We start from the raw sequence: 19,251 nt of genomic DNA, 5'->3' as shown, positions 1-19,251 counted from the left end.
TTTCAAGGTTACTTTATGTAGAATCATAGAGAATAGAGAAAAACAATGAATTTATAGCCTGGTATAGAAGTTCAGCTCTATCAGAATAAACCTAAGACTTCTGAGAGCTTTCCTCCTCTGCTTCATGGTGCACAATATATTTACCACAAAAAAATTATTTTAGCGGAAATCAAATATTTACTTTTTTTCCACATTTCGCCACGTACTGGATATGGATATAAACTAAACCTCATTGATTCCTGAAGATTGAATTGTTTTAGTCAGTGACTGATCCTGCTTTTTCTACGTCAGGGAACAGTGAGAGATTAAAATATCAGCATCAGGTATCGTCTAGTTTTGCATCAAAAAGATGATTTGTTTCCTACAACAGATGTTTGTCTGCTGTTTTCAGAAATGTCACAACTTCCTGTATGAGGCTGCAGAGAGCTGTGATCCTGTTTTATACGTGTGTGGTTGGCAGAAAAAATAGGGCAGGGGGTCCCACTGTGGCCTTGATATAAAACTAGTTTATGGGTTTATTAAAAGTAAGTTGGTGTGCTTCCATCCTGAATCCTGATTCTTCCGTGGTTCGTTTTCATATCAGAAAAGTAACAAAGAGCTACTCATTTCGGGCTGCAGCTCTCTGTGGAAGTAAACAGCTGGAAACCACAGTTTGTTGCAGTGGCAATAACTGTAAAATACGGTAGATCTCTATAATGTGAAGGGTTTCGTGAGAGATTTATCACATTTCCAGATTGTCTTTGTCAAAAATTTCATGAAATTCTCCCCAAAAAAGTGACAGGAAAACCACGGGAGGGAAATATGATTAGTTCATTTTTTCCACTTCTTTGCTTTTATAAAACAAAGCAATTATTGTCAATTTATTATTATGATTTCATTTCCCCCCCGATTTAAGCAGCATTATTTCTATCCTCCACTTTGGCTGCTTCTGCATCGTAACGGAACATTGGGTTTTTATCCTTCTCTGGTCCAGACGAAGTCTCATCTCAGATCAGATTTCCACCAGAAAAATGTGCTGAACTCCTCCAGGTTCAGGTTGAAGAGTTTTTATGGGTTTGTGAGCCAAATAAAAAACAAAGGCAGTAATGAGGTGCAACACACACACACAAACCAATATGTTGCTCATAATGTGTCATAAAAATAAAATACAAATATGATGAAATAGAAAGCAGCGATTCCAAGATCAAGAGGAATGTAGTAACTATTCAAATGATTTTAATGCAACAGTATATGAAATAACATTCTTGGCCTTAGAAATCTCGACTCAAGGTCCATTTTTTGTTGTGTTTTGTAGCCAACATGCAACACATCCTTGACAGTTTTACACTAAACTTGGACAGAAAACTTTGGAAGACTTTACACAACAAAACACAAAGAAGGGCTGGATTACAGCAGAATATAAACATTACCCTCACCTGAAGGCTCCAGAGATTTGTGTCTTTGTGAACGGTCTGAGCAGAGAATCTCCTGCTGCGTTGTTCACATGTAAAAGGCAACGTCTTACAATTGTGTAAATGTTCTCACCAGAGACTGGATCAAACTGAAATGCACCTGTTGGGGCATTCTTTGGCTTCCCTACTGCAAGAGAGATTCACTGACAAGTTGAAGAAGTCCATATCCACCCCACCCCCCCAAACACCCCCCTCTACCCACAAAATACAGAAAAAATATACATATGGCAAAATACTAAATACATGTGATTTGTAGCAGCTACTTAAAACATGCATATGTAAGGTTCCCCTGTGGAAAATGCAGTTATTTATTTGACATTGGTACCATTAAATATCAACAAGGAAACAGAATTGATGTTCTCGGTGAAATACTACTACACCAAATGTGCAATGACGCCGCAGCTCTTCAGGCCCAAGAAGGTTCAGGAACCCCTGGGGCAGTTTTTTTCTCGTGTTGAGTCAGTATTCTATTCAAAAACACAACTGTATCATTTATAACAGAGGACAAGTTTAGTCAAAACAGCTCATCAATGAAGGAGGGAGAGAAAAGTGGGCTGCAAACACATTCTTTTAATCTAATTTAAGGTGAAATATGCATTTTTTTATGTCTACATGGCATTTAAAGGTTTCTGGGAAATGTGGTGTTAATTCAACAGAAGTCTAACACCATGAGAAGCATTGCCACTGACCTGAGATTAAAAACAGCACAAATCTAATTTTATTTCACAATAAAGTGTTGGAAGCAATCAGAGGAGTCTGAATCTCACCGGCTAAATTTCATGAGCTTTTTTCCCTTTTCAAACACCTCCTTGTCTTTAGGATAAGATCTGTAATATTGGTTAAAAAGTGCATATGTACATTACATCATACCTTTGTTTGAAAAATGTAGATGCAATGCAATAAAGGAACAGCTGGGTGATGCATTGAGGAGGCGCGCCATCTTTTAGCTGAAACCACGTTTTTTCTTTATCTTGCTTTTCTCTGACAAATATCAGTTTGTGGATCCAACAACTTAAGCTTTGGTTCAGGCAGATAAAGGATGGCTCCCGTCCTCAATGCATCACTCAGCTCTTCCTGTGAGAGCGTAGCCTCCTGTGGTCAGGGTTCACCTCCGCTGTGAGAAATAGTGCCGCTCTAGTGGAATCAGGAGAGCTTTACTGCAATATAACTCTTAGAGACAACACCAAATACCGCCCTTGAAAACAAACCAAATTGAGACGAAGCCCTGGAGTTCGCTCTGCTCGCGGTTTTTCACATTTTTTTGTATCTAAATTATTAGAAGCACCAAGAGCTTTGTGTCTTGGGGCTCCTCTCTCAAGAGTTTGTGAAATCTGAAATGTGCATTAACACTCAACACCAAAAGAGCACCAGGGGCCAGCACAGTGTAAAATATGTACCAATTTTATTAATGAACATACTGGATTAATAACACATTGAAATTTCAACTGAAAAAAAGAACCTAGAACAGTTCGATTAACTGAACTCCAAATGAATTAAGTATGAGCTGACACTGTATTTACATACTGTAATTCAGTGTTCATCCTTTAGCTATGGCAATAAAAAAAATACTTGAACATGTAGTTACATCATAATTAGAATGAGTTCCTGTCCACCACGTTACCCAGATGGCATCTAAACATTTCCAACCGTAAGTAAGACAGTATATTCAACCTTGAGGTTTCACAGATAACATTTCTTCTGCTCAAGTTACAGACGCACAAGAATCCTAATCCTGGAATTCTGTTGCTTGTTAGCAACAAGGGAAAATGTCTAGAGCTGACATTTTCTAACTGTAGAGACCTGGTCACACCAGAGTGTTGAAGAGAAAAAACCTCAGCATGGCGTAGCAAAATATTAGCTCGAGGTGAAAAATAAATCACTAAGAGCTAAGCTAACATTCATATAGCACACTTGTTTGCTCCTTTAGCTTTGCTAGGTAGCTAATAGCAATACAAGCTTGACAAATTATATATTTGTACCATTGACTCTCTGTTTGCAAACTTATTTTTTTTCATGGGAGTAGTAGTTATTTCTCCAAAAGAGGACGTTAGCAAAGGTTCACATTGAGCTATTCGCCTCTCATTTCCTTCAAAGTGTCGAGATCAATGACAACAGTACAAATTTGTGCGCAAATAGTTTTTACCAATGTTGAACATTATACAAAACATTTGTGCTTATCTTTTATAAATCACATTGATGCCACTGGAATAAATCTGAAATTTCTGTAAAATCCTGATGTGACCAGGCCTTCAGATTGACACAAAGGCCACATTCAAAGCCATTACAGGCACGGTCAACTAACAAGAGCACTTTTAATATAGTCATAGGCATTATCAATAATGTATAAATACATATATGCTTATTAGAGTGAATGAGTCAAACATCAACAGTAGTCACCAAACACTATGCATGGCACAGTTTAAATAAAAATAACCAAGAGTCGGAAAGAAGTATTAACAATGGTACATACAAAATGCAGAGCAAGGACATGGTTAGGCTTTGAGCGACAGAAGAATAGACACATAGATAAGAAGGATGTACATAGATACTAAAATTTGTGTTTGTTTGACTTGAATGTTTGGAGCCTGACAAAGTTTAGCCGTCAGTTAAATTCAAGGTCAAAGCCCATCAAAGGACACATGCAGGATAGGTGATTTCACTGTTAAGCACCCTTGAAGAAAAGATACATCAATAAGCATAAACGCAAATGAACTGTGACATGCTGCACATGCACATAACCAGAGTTCACAATTTTTTGTGTAATGTGATTTCCTCAGATCTGCCAAGACAATCACTTAAAGCATGGGAGTGGGGGAGTTGTACAAACCTTCATTAAAATAAGTTACCCTGTGTTTTGGCTTCATTATTCAAAAATAAAAAGAACATCAAAAATGAAAGATAAATTTAAAAGTTGATATTTCCACATGTACTAATAGATTTAGTCCAAAATGAACAAAGGATAATTACTCATGGCTTCAGGGATGCTTTAGTGAGTCTGTCTATCAGTATTTCAATTTCTTTACCTTTGTCCAACTAAAAATAACAGACTGTAACTCTAAACTATTAAATAGAGACAGGGATATCTCAAATCATGATAAAATAATATATGAATAACTGTCAGGTACCTTATTTTAAACTTGGTCATATAGCATACTCTGAATGGGACGTGCCCATGACAGCTCGTGGGAAGGGACAGATTGTAGAGACGCAGTTTTCACGGTACAGGACTGGGTGGTCCTCTGGGAGGTGGGCACTGGTAGTTGGCTGCTCCGCTCAGCCAAACAGCAGCTACACAAACACAAAGATGAGTTATTAACATGACAATAAGTGGAAAACCCCGCACACATTGCACACAAGCTCTGTGCAGGGTGCACGTTAGCATCAGTGTGCATTAGCATCGCTACTTCAGCTAACATAGCTACCTTCTGTAGCAGACTTGGCTAAAAACGTGGTGTAAATCAAATGACAGTTTCGATTCAAATGTGAATGTCTGGGTTTACGGACACTTGGATGACACCGCAGGAGTGGTATGGAGCCATTTTATGTTTTTTTACATTTGAAGAATTGGTCACCAGTTACTTCAATTGAATTGGATTTGGCTGCAACGCTGTTTACTCCGGAAACTCCAAAAGTGTTCTTTTGTGAACCATCCCGTTAACCTGAAACTTTGGCTCACTTCGGCTCGAGCCTTTGAAGGCTTTTAATATTCAGTTTCAACTGGCAACTTAACTCATTTCAACTGACACTTCACAACCTCTAAAAATCTCTTCTGTGGCAGAGCTGTTTTTAATTTGCATTTATGAAAAAACTGAATTAGGCAAGCATGCATTTAAATTGACAGTTCCATTGCTTTCATGTCCCTTAATCTTCCGCTGACAGTTTGACTGAAAGTGTGCTTGTTTTTTTCGCCTGCACTTCATATACAACTTTGGCTTATTGCAGAGATTAACCTAAATCTGATGCGTCAAGTGGCTTCATCAATAACACTTCAACTGACACAAAGTCCTTTAAAAGCTTAAGCCTCAACGATGATTCAGACATGTCATTGCTTCAACTTAAGTGCGTACTTTTTGAGGGTTTCAAATTTAGGGTTTAGATTTGTGTGTTCATATATTTGTGATATTAGCTGAGACTTCAGGTCACATAATGAGACGTGGTTTCTAATATAATTGTAATATCACTTTAGGATTTAGTCAGTACAGTTCTGTTATATTATAATTAAATATTCAAACTTAACCATCATCAACAACACAGATCTTGCTTTATTTCAACAAACATTAAATACAGAGAACTTTTGATTTAGTCTCTTAAAAGAAAAAGCAAGAGTAGTTTAGTCAGGTATTACTTTATTATATTATACTTTGCGTTGAGCAATGTGCAAGCAAATGCTTAATAAATGTGTCAAAACAGGCAATTCCAATGAACAATATCTGGATGTTCAGCCTGTAAAAATATTCTTGATTTGTAAGAGGAAAATCCACTTCAGATAATGACAACAAACCAATGTTGACCTTGTCCAAAACTCCCCACTGACACTAAATATTGTGCATGGTTGTGCAGCCATAATGTGGCCGGTCACCGAGTTTGTACACAGAGGCTAACGACACCTTATCAGGAGCAGAGTGTCTTTTGGCCGAGATGCTGGGACACCGACCTGGCGCCATCTGCCTCTGAATGAATGCTCAGCAGTCAGAGGTTGTATGGGCCAAGTCTGTCTGGGGAAGGTCAGGAGAGACGATGGGAAAGGACTATTTGATAGATATGGGATTAAGGCTCGGAGTGAGAAATAACTGGAGGTAATGGGAGAGAAATAAAACATGCCAAAACTAGAATTACTGACTAGCAACTGTGTGCCTCCATCAACATCCATGTCCCTGATCCATGTGGTTAGGGTCAAATGGTGACAAGTAATGTACTACAGTGTCAGTAGTAAACAGATTATATGGATCCAAATTATTATTCATTTAGAATCACGTTTCTGAAAAATAAATCCAATATTCACTCTCTTTCCAGCTCTGTTTCATCTTCAACACCTTAGGAAAGTAGCTGATAAATGCTCCACTCTGTTGGCCAGCTACCTGCTGAATGCCGTTTGGTTCTTGCCAATGCAACTTTTAATAAAAGTCTGATATAGGTCTGATACACTGATACATCAGTCTAAGCCTGGAGGAGACAGAAAGAAGAGACCGGGGCAGGATTAGGAGGCTTTAAAGCTGGGTAGGATGATATAATGTATGTGTGCTCAGTCTGCTTGCTGGCTGTGGTTTACCCTGTTTTTGACCATGGCAGAGCTCCAGTGCACGCTTCTCTCAACAGCTACTTATAAAAGACCTGGGTTTACATTCCTCAACAGGTCCTGTATATGTACTGGAACTCTCAGTTGGAATTTCAAATGAGGAGATTACTCCCTGTCCCTACATCTGTGTGGTGGTAGGGCAATGGTTTATCCATTCACAGGGATCCTTGAAGTCAAGAATTTTGCCAAACACAACATTCCCCATGCGTAAAATATTTATGGGGTATGTCCTACTCTGCCTGATGGTAAAGTCGACGCTGCAGTGTTGACTGAGCCCGGTCCAACGTTGCTACAAAGTACTTTTCAGTATGATTTGGGCCCAGCCCACCTCAGGATGACACCATGAAACGAGCTCCCCTTGTCTTTTTTGTATGCACAAGAGAAAAAGAAGGGATTTACTGTACCAGAGATTGAAAGAATTTATGGGATGAGATGTGCTCTCCAGTCAAAACCCATGAGGCATCTGCCAGGGTGAAAGATCTGCAGATATATAACAGACATCTGTGGCTGATGATCATACTCTGCTGTCGTCTTTGGCTGTTTTATTATTCAAACCAAACACAGTGTGTTGTAGGATGTTTTCTCTCATAAGTGACATGAAAGAAAACAGCTGAGTTACCCTCTAAGTTAAACTAATTTTTCAAAAGAATAAACAAGAAAGAGAATATAAAAAACCTTTCCATGAAAAGGGCTCCTTTCAAACCAAAGACACACCATCATATTTCAGTAATTTCTTGGAGACTTTCTGGATGACTTGGTCTCAATAGGCCATTGTGTCCACCCTAATCAAATTTGAGGACAAAATGGAAAATGGAGAATTTGCGGCTTATGATAGCAATTTAAGACATTGAATTTGGTTCATTGAAATTGCAGGAATGTTGACTAGAATTTGGTCCTGTGTAACCATATGAGACAAGTATGGCTCTAACATTTTACCCAGTGAGCATTGGTTGTGTCTGAGCAAATGTAACCAGACTTCCATTCTGTCCTTTCTCTTCAAGGCATCAACTTGACAGCCAAACTAAAACAGCCCTGTGTGTATACAGGTTAGGGTTGCAAAGGGGCAGAAAGTTTCCGGTAAATTTCCAGAAAATTTCCAACGCTGCACGTTGAATTTCAACCCTCCAATGTTCATTCTTGCACCACATCTACAGATAATTCCCAGTATCCTATCCTACACACTACAGCAGGGCTATTGAGGCCTGCTGTAGTGTGCAGGACTAGTCAGGTAAGTTTCGATGATATTACTGGGGAATATATATAAGCATGCTTATTAAGGATTGTTCATCTAGCCTATTTCCATTCATTTATCCATCAATTGTAAAATATTTTTACAGACGATTCCAATTGTTTGGCTAACTATTTATATCTCTGGCATTGCATTAGTGTTTTTTTACGAACTTTTTTCTCATCTTATTCTACAGAACAATGCCACATGCACTATCTCATGTGTGGAGACATTTCACCCCATCCAATGTAGAAGGAAGAGCTGTGTACATTTGCAAATACTGTGCAAAGACCTATGTTAAGAATGCCACAACGATGCAGTAGCATATAGTCAAGTTCACAAAGTGTCCTCAGGGCTCAAAACAGCCTATGACGAAACAAAATGTTAATATTTATGTCTGTATATGACAAGGTAAATACAGTTAGTATAAATTACCCACAACATTTCCAGTTTATTGACCTCTAATTCCCATATATTCCTGTATATTCCTGTATATTCCCATGGAAAGTTTCCAACTTTGACTATTCCCGGAATTTTGCAACCCTAATACAAGTTATAGTTATCTCTCTCCAAGTATAGAGCTTGCCTCACTCCCTCAGAAACCACCCTACCCTTTAAAATAAAAATGCAGACCCATTGTATTTCTGAATGAAGTGAGCCTTTGCTGGGAACCTTCCACAAATTTACAGTCACAAGCAAAGATAAAAGAAAACCCACTAACCACCACTAATTTGACACGGCCTGCTGACTGTGGAATTAAACTCATGTGGCACAGACCAGAGATCACAAGAGACACTTCTTCTAAGGTACCTTCGCCACAGGCAAACGATAAGAGCCTGTAGCTTCATTACGGTGAAAACTACTCTTGCACTCTGCTGCATTCTATTTCACATCAATTCCTAGTGTTGCTTGGTATTGGTGATACACCAAAAGCATTGCCATATCTGTAAAAAAAATGTTCAACACTAAAGTTTATGAAGGTCAGCGTTTTAATAGGAACTTTATTTCCTATGACGTACCACATCTGGACAGTGTGTGCGTGTGTTCCTTCCCAGCAGGAACAGTGGACGTGCCAATGTGCCCGGAACAATGGTTACTAATACCTTGCTATCCACATCCAATGTATGACTCTATTAAGCATTAACACCATGAAATGTGAGAAACATAATATTAATTAAAAACAATATAAACTAATTACTGCAAATGTAAACCATATACAAACAGCTATGTATACACACATTTTGATACATAATGTGGAGCAGGCAGGTTTTTTCAACATTAAAGATTTAATTCTCCTTTTTCTTGTTTATTTTTAATTCAATTTAATTGTATTTGTATAGTGCCAAATCATAACATACATTATTTCAAGGCACTTTACATAGAAGGGCAAGACCTTTTCAGGCACTAGCCAAACTTGTGCCATGATATCTGACTCTCCAGCTTCCAGGGATATGAGATGAATGACGTAGAAACCTGTTAGCCAGTAAAGTAAACAGGGAAATGGGCTATTTGAACGAAAATTAAATAATTGTTTGATTACAGCCACTTTAAGACGTGTAACTGCAGTGAATGTCACATTGTGCCAAACGACACATACTCACTGTTTGGGTTCAGCTGCTGGATTTGGCTCGTGTGTGTGGGTGTGCTCTGGACAGTGAACTATATGTGCGTAAAGGGAAGTAAGTGACAAAACACTGAGTAAGCAATGTGAAATCATAAAGTATGCTAAATTATCCTTTAAATGTTTAATTAAACAATTCCCCTGACGGTAAATCAGGTGATTAATTTGACTCACAGATGAAGGCTTTAAGTTCGATGTGTGATTTTTGTTTGACGGCAGAGCAATTTGTCAAATCTACAGCAGGGCATGTAAAGAGTGAATCCTCTTTTATAACTGGTATTTGACTCAAGCCTTTTCATAGTAATATTTCCCCAAAATTAAGAAGAAATGTGTTTCATAATTCAATAGTGAATGATCCAGTGCCAGGTCTGTTCCAGTAAAAATGTGTAAATCTTTGATCAACAGGGAATGTTAATTATGAGACTCACCGTGGCAGCTTTTATCTCGTCAGGCTTCGGTCTTCAAAGATGGTGACCTCAATCTTAACAGGATTCAGTCAAGTTAAAATATCTGGAGCAAGGCTGGGTTCATTTAGCATTTAATGAAAGCCAACTGAAATTTGCATTCTCCTCACTTTTTACGTTAGGAAAAACAAACTGTAATGATACTGCAGCAATTACTGGGTACCTTAAATTCTTTTTCCTGAGAGGATGAAACAGTTATTGGAAATAAATGTGGAAAAAGTAACTAGCCGCCGCTGTATTCCAAGTGTCCTTGGACAAGATTTGGATCCCCAAATTTTCCCTGACGACTGTGCCAGCTGTGTGAGACTGTATTGTGAAGATCTGAGTGGTCATCAAGACTAGATCAGACTACATTTTCCAAAAGCCCTGGACTTCATCCGCTCAACAGAGGAGACGAGCAAGTTGATGGGTCTCAGTCACTTACGACATCATGTCCATAACAACACAAAGACACTGAAGTGAAACTCGTACACAGTTTAAAAGGAGCAGAGACTACAACCAGAAAGTAAAAAAATGTCTTGATAAGAGTCATGAACATGGCAGTAACCAGGTTATGATGACTAAGTACTTACACCACTGGACTTGCAGCTTTTAGTTTGGAGCTGCAGTTATTTCTGGGCTCACAAACTAATCGTTGTTTAACTTTTAGAAATAAGACGATTTCTTATGTAAACTTATGTAAGTCAGTGGATGGAGAGAGGCTGTGACATTGTGAAATCAGATCTCTTAAGCAGTGCAATTTTAGAGGGGGGTGGAGGGGTGTTGTAAGTGTTTGAAAAAATATATAAAACTTTCCACCCAAACCCCCATCAATGACATCATGAGTGGTTTGGTTCATATGTTAAAACAACAGTCCAGGTGAGATAGTCCTGTCAATCTCCCAGTGTTCCTGTGCACAATTTAGCAAAGCAGCTCGACAGTGACTGAGAAATAATCCATATCACTGTCCACCTTATAAAATCATGGGCAAAAGAGGTAACGAAGCTCAGCTGTGAACAATTTCAGTCATATTCTGTTATCCCTAATCCCATTGGTGCTCAGTTGCAATTAATTGGGATGTTGAGTCACACTGCACACACGCTAGTTAGGCCAGGATGTTGGTGCACCCGCTGATTTTATGCAGATGCTATGGATTACATACTAACTTTTATCTGGTGTTTTTACAGGGTATCCCTACATAGCACTGGATTTCCTGTAAGCTCCCCCGACTGCTGCTTTCCATTTTCATCCAGCAGTTACAGGCAGAGACATGATGGGGGCAGAAAGCCTGTAAATCACTACATCTATTAGGTCATTGTGAAAGCTCCTTGTTCTACTTAAAAATGTGGTGTGATTACGCTCACATTTCCTGGTCTCTGGGTATGACTTACGAGTAAAATTTGCTCCATATATTCCATCTATCATTGCTCTTTGCTCGACATGCTCATTCTTGCACAACAAGGTTGTTAAAAAGCGTTTGACCCTTCACTCTGACTCTGATATGCTTGTAGGGTTTGGAAGTTTAAGCCTAAGCTTGTCCATTTTATCATGTTGCTGTGGGGAAAAAGTCTTTTTATGGGGGTTATTATTTTTAGTTTATTGCTAAACAGTTCTGCAGGGCTCACTAGTCAAGGCTGAGGAATATAAACACCTGTGTGAGAAGATAAGAAACTGTATTTTCTGGCTACTCCAGACACTGAAGTGAAGGATACAACTCGCAGGCCTCTCTCGATGGGGTCTGTGAGCAGGAGGCCTCGTGGCGCGTAGATCTTGTCATTCTGCTCCTGAATGTACTTTGCAATCTTCTTCAAAACCTAAAAGTGCAAAGCAATCACATTTTCAGATATTATTTCACATTGAAAGTAATAATGGAGAATGGTATTTAACTAATAGCTACAAATATATTGGTGATAGGCAATTATCAACCGAGTTGGGATCTACTCAAAATCTACCGTGAAATACTTCAACAAGCTGAGGTTTTGTGAACAGACCATTTCTGAACCTTGACCTGTACATTACACTGAATATCTGTATTGAGATCTGCCATCATGACCAATGTTCGAGCTCCCTAGTTCAGCTATGTGATAATTTCCATACAGACATACTAAATTAATATATTCTAAAGTAACTCCGGCAACCCGGTACTGCTCAAAAATGGAGTGAACAAGGTGGTGGAGTTGGTTGAGAACACAGAGGAGATTGTATTAGGTTCAACATCTGACTCTCATAAAAATTCCTAATAATATCCACATTGAAAAGAAATCAAGCAGGTTTTTGGGTGAAATAATGATAAATCGTCTGTTTTTCCACTGACTTTTTACTGCAAAAGGACAAAGCACAGAATTTATTTTCTCTACAGCTTAAGGGACTCTGGGAGAGTACACTAATTCTTCTTTGTGTTTTATTTCTGTGATCTACCGTGTTGTAATGTCATATGCAATAAAGGTTTTCGTTAAAGTCAAAGCTAGTCTTCCTAATAAGATTCTGCTCATAGATTATTAACCAACCTCTTATCAATCAGTCCGTCAGCATGACATAATAAGGTTGGCTAGCGTTACTACAAAAGATTTCATGTTGAAACTGGAGCTCTTGCTTCGTGCAGTAAAGCTACCAGGAATCAAACTAGCAAATCTCGGTCTGGCTAAGTAGGCAACCAGAGGATCCAGCTAGCTAACCCTTCACATTCTTCAACCGCAGCACTGAATAACAGACCATAATAATAACATTTTTACTCTGGTAATGACCAATCAATTTATATTGCATTAGGCCCAAACTGAGCCAAATGGGTTTTTGATCCCTGTTAACTCCTGCTAACTAAAAGATGAATTCATATGACAGGAAAACACAAGTGACATACTGATCCATTGTCACTTGTGTTTTCCATATGAACTGGGCCAAAAGTTATTTTAGATTACTATAAATCTTATTCATTTGCTTGCTCTAACAGAGGTAATAACATTTTGATATACGGCCAAGCTAAAGGACTCCACGCAGCAGCTACTTAACTTCTTACAGTACATCCCCACTTAAATCATCTCCAATGTCTTTTATACACAGTGTTAGTAGTAAGTCTACATGCACAAGCCAAAACAACACAGGGCATCTTTACTCAATGGTTGTTCATTATTAGGGCTGGGAATCTTTTGAAATCTTTAAATAATTACCTTTTACAAGTTTTGCTACCAAAATGTTTTGGATAAATATAAGCCAATGTTTTCCATTTAAAAAACGTAAAACATGTAACATTTTCTTGCGACTTTTGGCTGATATCTGAACTGCAGTCAGCGTCCTGTTCGGATAAACATCAAATAATTCTTATCTGATCAGTTATTTTAGACATTATTGGTTCAATAACTATGAAAGTTTCACAAAATATCTGTTCATTATTTTACTTAAGTGCTGATATACAGTGTGGAACTTTTTGTTTGGGGGGTAAAAACTGTCTCTCATTCTGAGTGGTTTTCATTGTCTTCAGTTATTATTGACACATTTGAGAACTAAAGTTTTTCAGTATTTATTACTCCTTTTCTGAAAATAAATCTGCAAATCAGAACATGATTCATGTCTGAAAATATTGATTAAATTCTTTGACATGCCAGTTCTTTTAGACAAGTTTTAGAAGTTTTATTCAAACACTGTATTTGCATGCAGCTTACTAGACTTACTGCCTTGCAGTTGAACGTCTTGATTTCACAGTAAAGTTGACCAAGGCCAAAAATGTGTTAGTTTTCTGAGGTCACAGTTACTGTGACTTTTAAAAATAATAATTTTATAACCAGTAATACTCGTATAGCTACATCATTAGCTGCCCATTGCAAGAGCTAAAGTCATAGCAAAAGCCTCAACCAAAGTAGTAGCCAGAGACATAGGTTGTGTCTGAAATCACTCACTAATCAATATAGAGTACACTCTATATTTAATTTTGTAGAGCTGTCCAAGTAATATATACCATCATACATTGTGCTCCTGTTAAGTGTTAAATAAATAACTGAAATGTTTCTTTTTCTTTGAGCTCACTATATAGTCCCTTTACGTAGGGGGTAGTGAATGAGTGGGTCATTTCGGACACAACCATAGACACAGGCACAGCAGCTATACGAAAGTAAAAATTCTGCTCCCCCTGAGCTGATTTCTTCTCCATGCATCTAACATGGAAAATGTCTCACCTTCTCATAGTGAGTCTCCATACACAGGAAGACGGTATACGCTGTGAGGCAGGCCAGACAGCCTTCGATATATGACTGACTTCCCAGCTTCTCAGCTTCAGCATACAGGTTATTGAGCGTCCGCACAGTCTCCTCAAACTGTTGTTTGTCAATCTAAAATACATGGAAACATAAAAGGAAGAACAAAGGGTTAAATCATTGGACAGGACTCAGAGCCAGGCGTAATGTATATTTGGACAGTAGTGTTTAAGTGCCTCTGTCCGGATATTCAAATGGAAACACTGTCTTCTTAGCAACAGATCATTTTCTCCAATGCTTTCCATCTCTAGATAAATTAGGGGCTGAATTTTCTTGGACTGGTCGTATATCAAGGGAATTCTGGGCTTCATTCCGGCACTGGAAAGACCTCCTGAAATTATTAGGATGCCTTGGCCATATGACCTGTGAATGTTTTCACTTAGCAACTGACACGAGAGAGGCACTGAAAGCAGGACGCACACTGTGAATCCAGGAAGGAATATTAATGGTTTCTCCTTCTCCAGTGGCACCTTGAGCAAGATAAAGACGCGTCTCTGGAGTTCTGTGTTCTTTTGGGCTACAAACTGGGAACCACGGCTGGCTGATAATCAAACCAGCGTTTCTCAAGAATTCCTCAAATGAAAGCTTGCTGAAGGGATGAGTGATAGAGGGCGCAGGACATTTGGACTCAGAGGCTGTCTCGACTTGGGTCTTGACACTAGTCCCATGCTGGCTCCGGTGATCTCTCTGTGATTCTAAGGGGGTAAAAAGAAAGAGCCTCTAGACCAGACGGGGAACAAGCCAGGGGCCTCCTGAGCCTCTGAAAAGCCTCCAATGTTCTGCTTCTTTGTGCCCAAGGAATGCAACTTGTTCCAACACATCAGTGTTCTTAGGCATGTTTGGTACCCACCATTGAAAGCCTTTGTTCTCCTTTTAATGTTCCAATTTACAGGCTACAATTCAAACCACATTTCTCGACATGAGCATTATTCCATTACATTTGATGGAGTCATATTAGGATTCAAAACATGTTAGATGAGTGTAAAGCTGAACAAATCCAAGTGAGGAAGGACTTTCTCCTTAATGTGACTGTCACGAAATATAATGACAACTTTAATATCAGTATTTGACACAGGTCAGAGAAATCTGTCAGTTCACAATTAACGAGACACTTGTGAATGGTCTGGCCAGTTAGCATCCAAAAACATTTAGAAAACTCTTTGCTTTCCCAGTACGCTGGTGCAGTTTTCCAAAAGTATTAAAACTGGAACGAGCTACCAAAAATAATAAAGTCCACAGCCTCAGGTGATCGTCTTAAATAATTTTATGTAACAGAATGCAAACCTGTGCAAACCAGGTCCAAATATATGGCAAAATCAGCCATAAGGATAAAAATGTTGGCTGAAAAAACGTGAGACTTTTTCATTATTGTGTTCTGCAAATATTCTCACAAAGTGCCAGGTATGACCGAACTAAAAGTAGAAGCAGTAGCTTGGCATAACACTTCCTATTCTATTAACTCAGATTTCAGCAAATCATCAAAAAACAACATTTTATGGGAGGGAACTTAAGCTTTTACCTCACAGAGGAAAAGCATTCTCTATTTCTCTAGTTGTTATGTGTGCATGTGTTTGGATGTGTATGGATATTTAAGTGTGCATGTGTGTGTGAACTGAATCTTCCCAAAAAACATGGGAGACCACCCAATCAAGAGGGAAGTGCCAATAAACCCCCAGTGAGCGGTTTAAGTGTTGTGAAGCTGCTCTTTTCATGTGGTGCATGCATTTCAAAACTGCAGCTTTATGTCCTGCGAACTCTGAACTGTTTGACTGGCAGCGGCTTTAATGTGGCGTACAGCCTGTTCAGTCTGAACGGCCCGCTCTTCCTTCTTCACATCATTAGCTGTAAACCCACTTCCAGTGTGGTTCAAACAAGGACACAGTCCAGCAGGGCTCCTCTGCAGGAGGTACAGACAGTAATTTTTGGCTCTATGTTCATCCTGATTCAACTTTTGTTTTTTTGAGGGCCAATACAACAACTGTGTATTACGATATGGACAGTTTGCCTTGATAAATGCACCATTCAGCTGTGTTTTCCTGGACATTCAGCAAAACCATAATAACCATCCCTATTTTTTGACAGCAGTTGTGATATTTTTCTGAAGATTGAGAATAACCCAAGTCAGAGTAGCTACTATCTGCTGCTAAAGGGTGTTTCCTTTTGGGACAGGCAGAGAAAAACTAGTCTGGTCCTATAACTAGTTCCTCAAAATATGTAGATTATGTGCCGCTTAAACCTAGAGGTTGGTCCAGAGTATTTCATCACGTGCACAGACTTTAACAATGAAGTGCCAATGAAAGAGATCCTGTGTTTAAATCAAGACTCTAAACCAATGCCTATGTGAAGAAATACTCTGAACTGACCTCTCGATCTAAGCAGCAAATAATCTACACACTGTAGGAGTCGTGTGAGGGACTATTGATCAGTGCGTGTTGGGAAGGTTGCCAACTTTCACTTTGACTAAGAAAGGAGGCACATATGTCAAGGATAAAACAGAGCCAGAGTGAAACCAGATCGTTTTAGTCCTGTTAAGTAAAAAATTGCAAATCAAAATCCCACTGACATTTGTAGGTGCTCTAATAACTAAAATATAGCCTTAGCACAGAGCCGTTCTGAACAGTCTGCTCACTTCATGTGTTTAGATAAGGACAGCAGATTTTTTTTGGAAAAACGATTTATTACTATTTATGTTTTTAGTGGAATTTAACAAATGCTGTTTCTCATAAGAACTGGACTTTCATGGCCTAAAGATCACAGCTTAAAGTCAAGATTGCGGGAGAAAGTTGAGGGGAGGCATTAGTTCATGTCTGTAACACCAACAGGACGGAGACAACTGAACACAGCAGAAGTTTTTATAGAGCACAAATTACAAATAGTTACAGTTATGACTGTAATGGATGATGTGGAGGCGTGACGCCGATGGTGTTTTGCCAACCATTTTTATGTGTTGGTGTAATGGAACAGCTCATTCTGAACAACACAGTGTAGAGGTGCATCATACCCTGGTCTCCAGCTCAGAGGGGAACTTGGTTTGGAACTGGCACACGGTGCCAATCGTGTAATCTCTCTGGAGGAACACTTTGGCAGCGATGGCTGCCTGTTGCCTCATGTCCTGCAGGCTGTGGGTCTGTGGAAAGGACAGATTACAGCTTAATCATCTCTACAATTAATTTTTGCGGCACCTAAAAAAAAAAAACATTTCAGGAAAGTCGGTAAATGTGCTAGAAACAATGTCATTGTCAAATAATACATTTATTCATCAGACTTTTTTATAGGAAACATTTTGAAATGTTTGAAGGTTTAAGGCTTCAAATGTATCTGATGATCTGACAATGATTTTATATATTTATTGATTAATCATTTAGTCCATACAGCATCAGAAAGCATGACATATTAAAAATCCATCACAATACGTTAGAGAGCCTTGGATAATACACTCTAATGCATTGTTTTCCTTGACCAAAGTAATAAAAGACCAGGAAAAGAAGCATATTCTCAGGATTGAGAGCAGTGATCGTGTTTGGCCTTTTGGATTGAAACTCACTTTAAATATCAAGACATTTTCAAACCATATGAATATTCTGTCAACAATAAAAGAAAAGTTCCTGCAGCCCTACACAGGTGTGAGCAGTGAAATGAATGAGGTCTGAATGAGCTGCTTCCTCTTCAGGATCCTGACTGTCACAGACCACTGGACCATTAGATGATCAATCTCTTAGTCTTTCCGACAAAACACGACAAAATGTCTGCTCTGAAATAAACACTGTCTGATAATATCTATGCAAGATTCTCCCAGTGCGGAAACCTGGTGACGCTTCACATCTGACTGAGAGGACTTTTTATTTCATTGATCGATTGACTCGTCCTTTCAGCTCCACACCATCTGATGCACCTGTTGGCCTGAATTGTTCTGTTTCCTCACATTTATATGGGATCTCTGATTCCATTTGCTGTCGTTGAAGAACACGCAGAGTTATTCCTCCCTGCCCTGGGGCCAGTGTGTTGTTTTCATGGTTCCGTCGTGTAGAAACACCCGGAATTAGCTGTTAGCTTCGGCACACAGCTCAAGTCCTTGTTAAAATATTAAACGCCATTGCCGCTCCTAGATTCGTTCTGTAAATACTGCAGCTTGTTCGTGTCAGTACATGTAAACATTATTACAGGCGAGTTAGCGAAAGACCGGTTAGCTACCAGGCTAACGCTGGTTTACGTCTGTTTCTCTCAAACACACTTCCAGAAAATAAAACGGTGACAGCACGACCAGACATTTAACAAACAACATACATATGCACAAATAAAATGGGAAATCTTCGTTGGCTTACCTCTGCCATGTTGAACAGTGTTTCTGTTTATCTTCCGCTAGCAGCTTCAAGAATGTACCTCTAAATATCTCTTCCGGGTGTGAACTCTTGTTTCACAGCGAAGGTTCCGGGTCCAAAATACTTTAATACTCCAATATGTTAGAAATATGTATTGTATTTGCAGATTAAGATTTGACAAATATAAAATACAACGTTTTTGAAATAATATACATACTTTTATATACATATATTATAATAAACATATGATATATTATATATATATATATATATATATATATAAGAATAATCCATTGCAGTCAGCGACAACCCAAAATTATACATAATATATAATAAAATGAGTAGTGGGTACATATATACTTAATTTAATGCAGTATTTTAATTTATAATGTAGTATAGTAAAGTTAAGTAAACTCTCTGAATACTTCCTCCACTATGACATGTGTCACATCAAACACAGTGTGCAGAGTAGACTTTACAAATCAATCTATTCTTGCAACTGCATCTTTATATATGACAAAGGGATTTTAAAGGCAAATAAAGTTTCATGGTTTTACAAATTGACTCACCAGTAGTGGTGGCCTGAGGACAAATATACATCATTAAAACCAGAAAGCACTAAAGCATCATTTAGCAGTAAAACATGCAC

At 38.6% G+C, this 19,251-nt stretch overlaps 1 protein-coding gene across 1 annotated transcript; it reads right to left on the bottom strand.

Annotated features, from left to right (window-relative positions):
- Window positions 1-2,830: 2,830 nt before the first annotated feature.
- LOC133001659 (golgin subfamily A member 7-like) lies at window positions 2,831-18,676 on the bottom strand. The gene is made up of 6 exons (XM_061071285.1): window positions 18,606-18,676; window positions 17,285-17,410; window positions 14,206-14,358; window positions 11,752-11,853; window positions 10,025-10,077; window positions 2,831-4,739 (listed from the first exon to the last, which is right to left on the bottom strand). The coding sequence occupies exons 1-5, from the start codon at window positions 18,612-18,614 to the stop codon at window positions 10,036-10,038; spliced, it is 432 nt and encodes a 143-aa protein (XP_060927268.1). The 5' UTR covers window positions 18,615-18,676; the 3' UTR covers window positions 2,831-4,739; window positions 10,025-10,035.
- Between the last annotated feature and the right edge of the window lie 575 nt (window positions 18,677-19,251).

The sequence above is a fragment of the Limanda limanda genome, chromosome 5 (assembly GCF_963576545.1).
Source record: "Limanda limanda chromosome 5, fLimLim1.1, whole genome shotgun sequence".
In the NCBI taxonomy this organism is placed as follows: domain Eukaryota; kingdom Metazoa; phylum Chordata; class Actinopteri; order Pleuronectiformes; family Pleuronectidae; genus Limanda; species Limanda limanda.
This window is presented reverse-complemented; position numbering and strand designations above follow the sequence as displayed.

Coding starts and splice junctions, on each gene's coding strand:
- LOC133001659 (XM_061071285.1), bottom strand. Junction 14,359..17,284: donor CCTCTGAGCTGGAGACCAGG/GTATGATGCACC, acceptor CATGTATTTTAG/ATTGACAAACAACAGTTTGA. Junction 11,854..14,205: donor TGGAGACTCACTATGAGAAG/GTGAGACATTTT, acceptor TTGCACTTTTAG/GTTTTGAAGAAGATTGCAAA.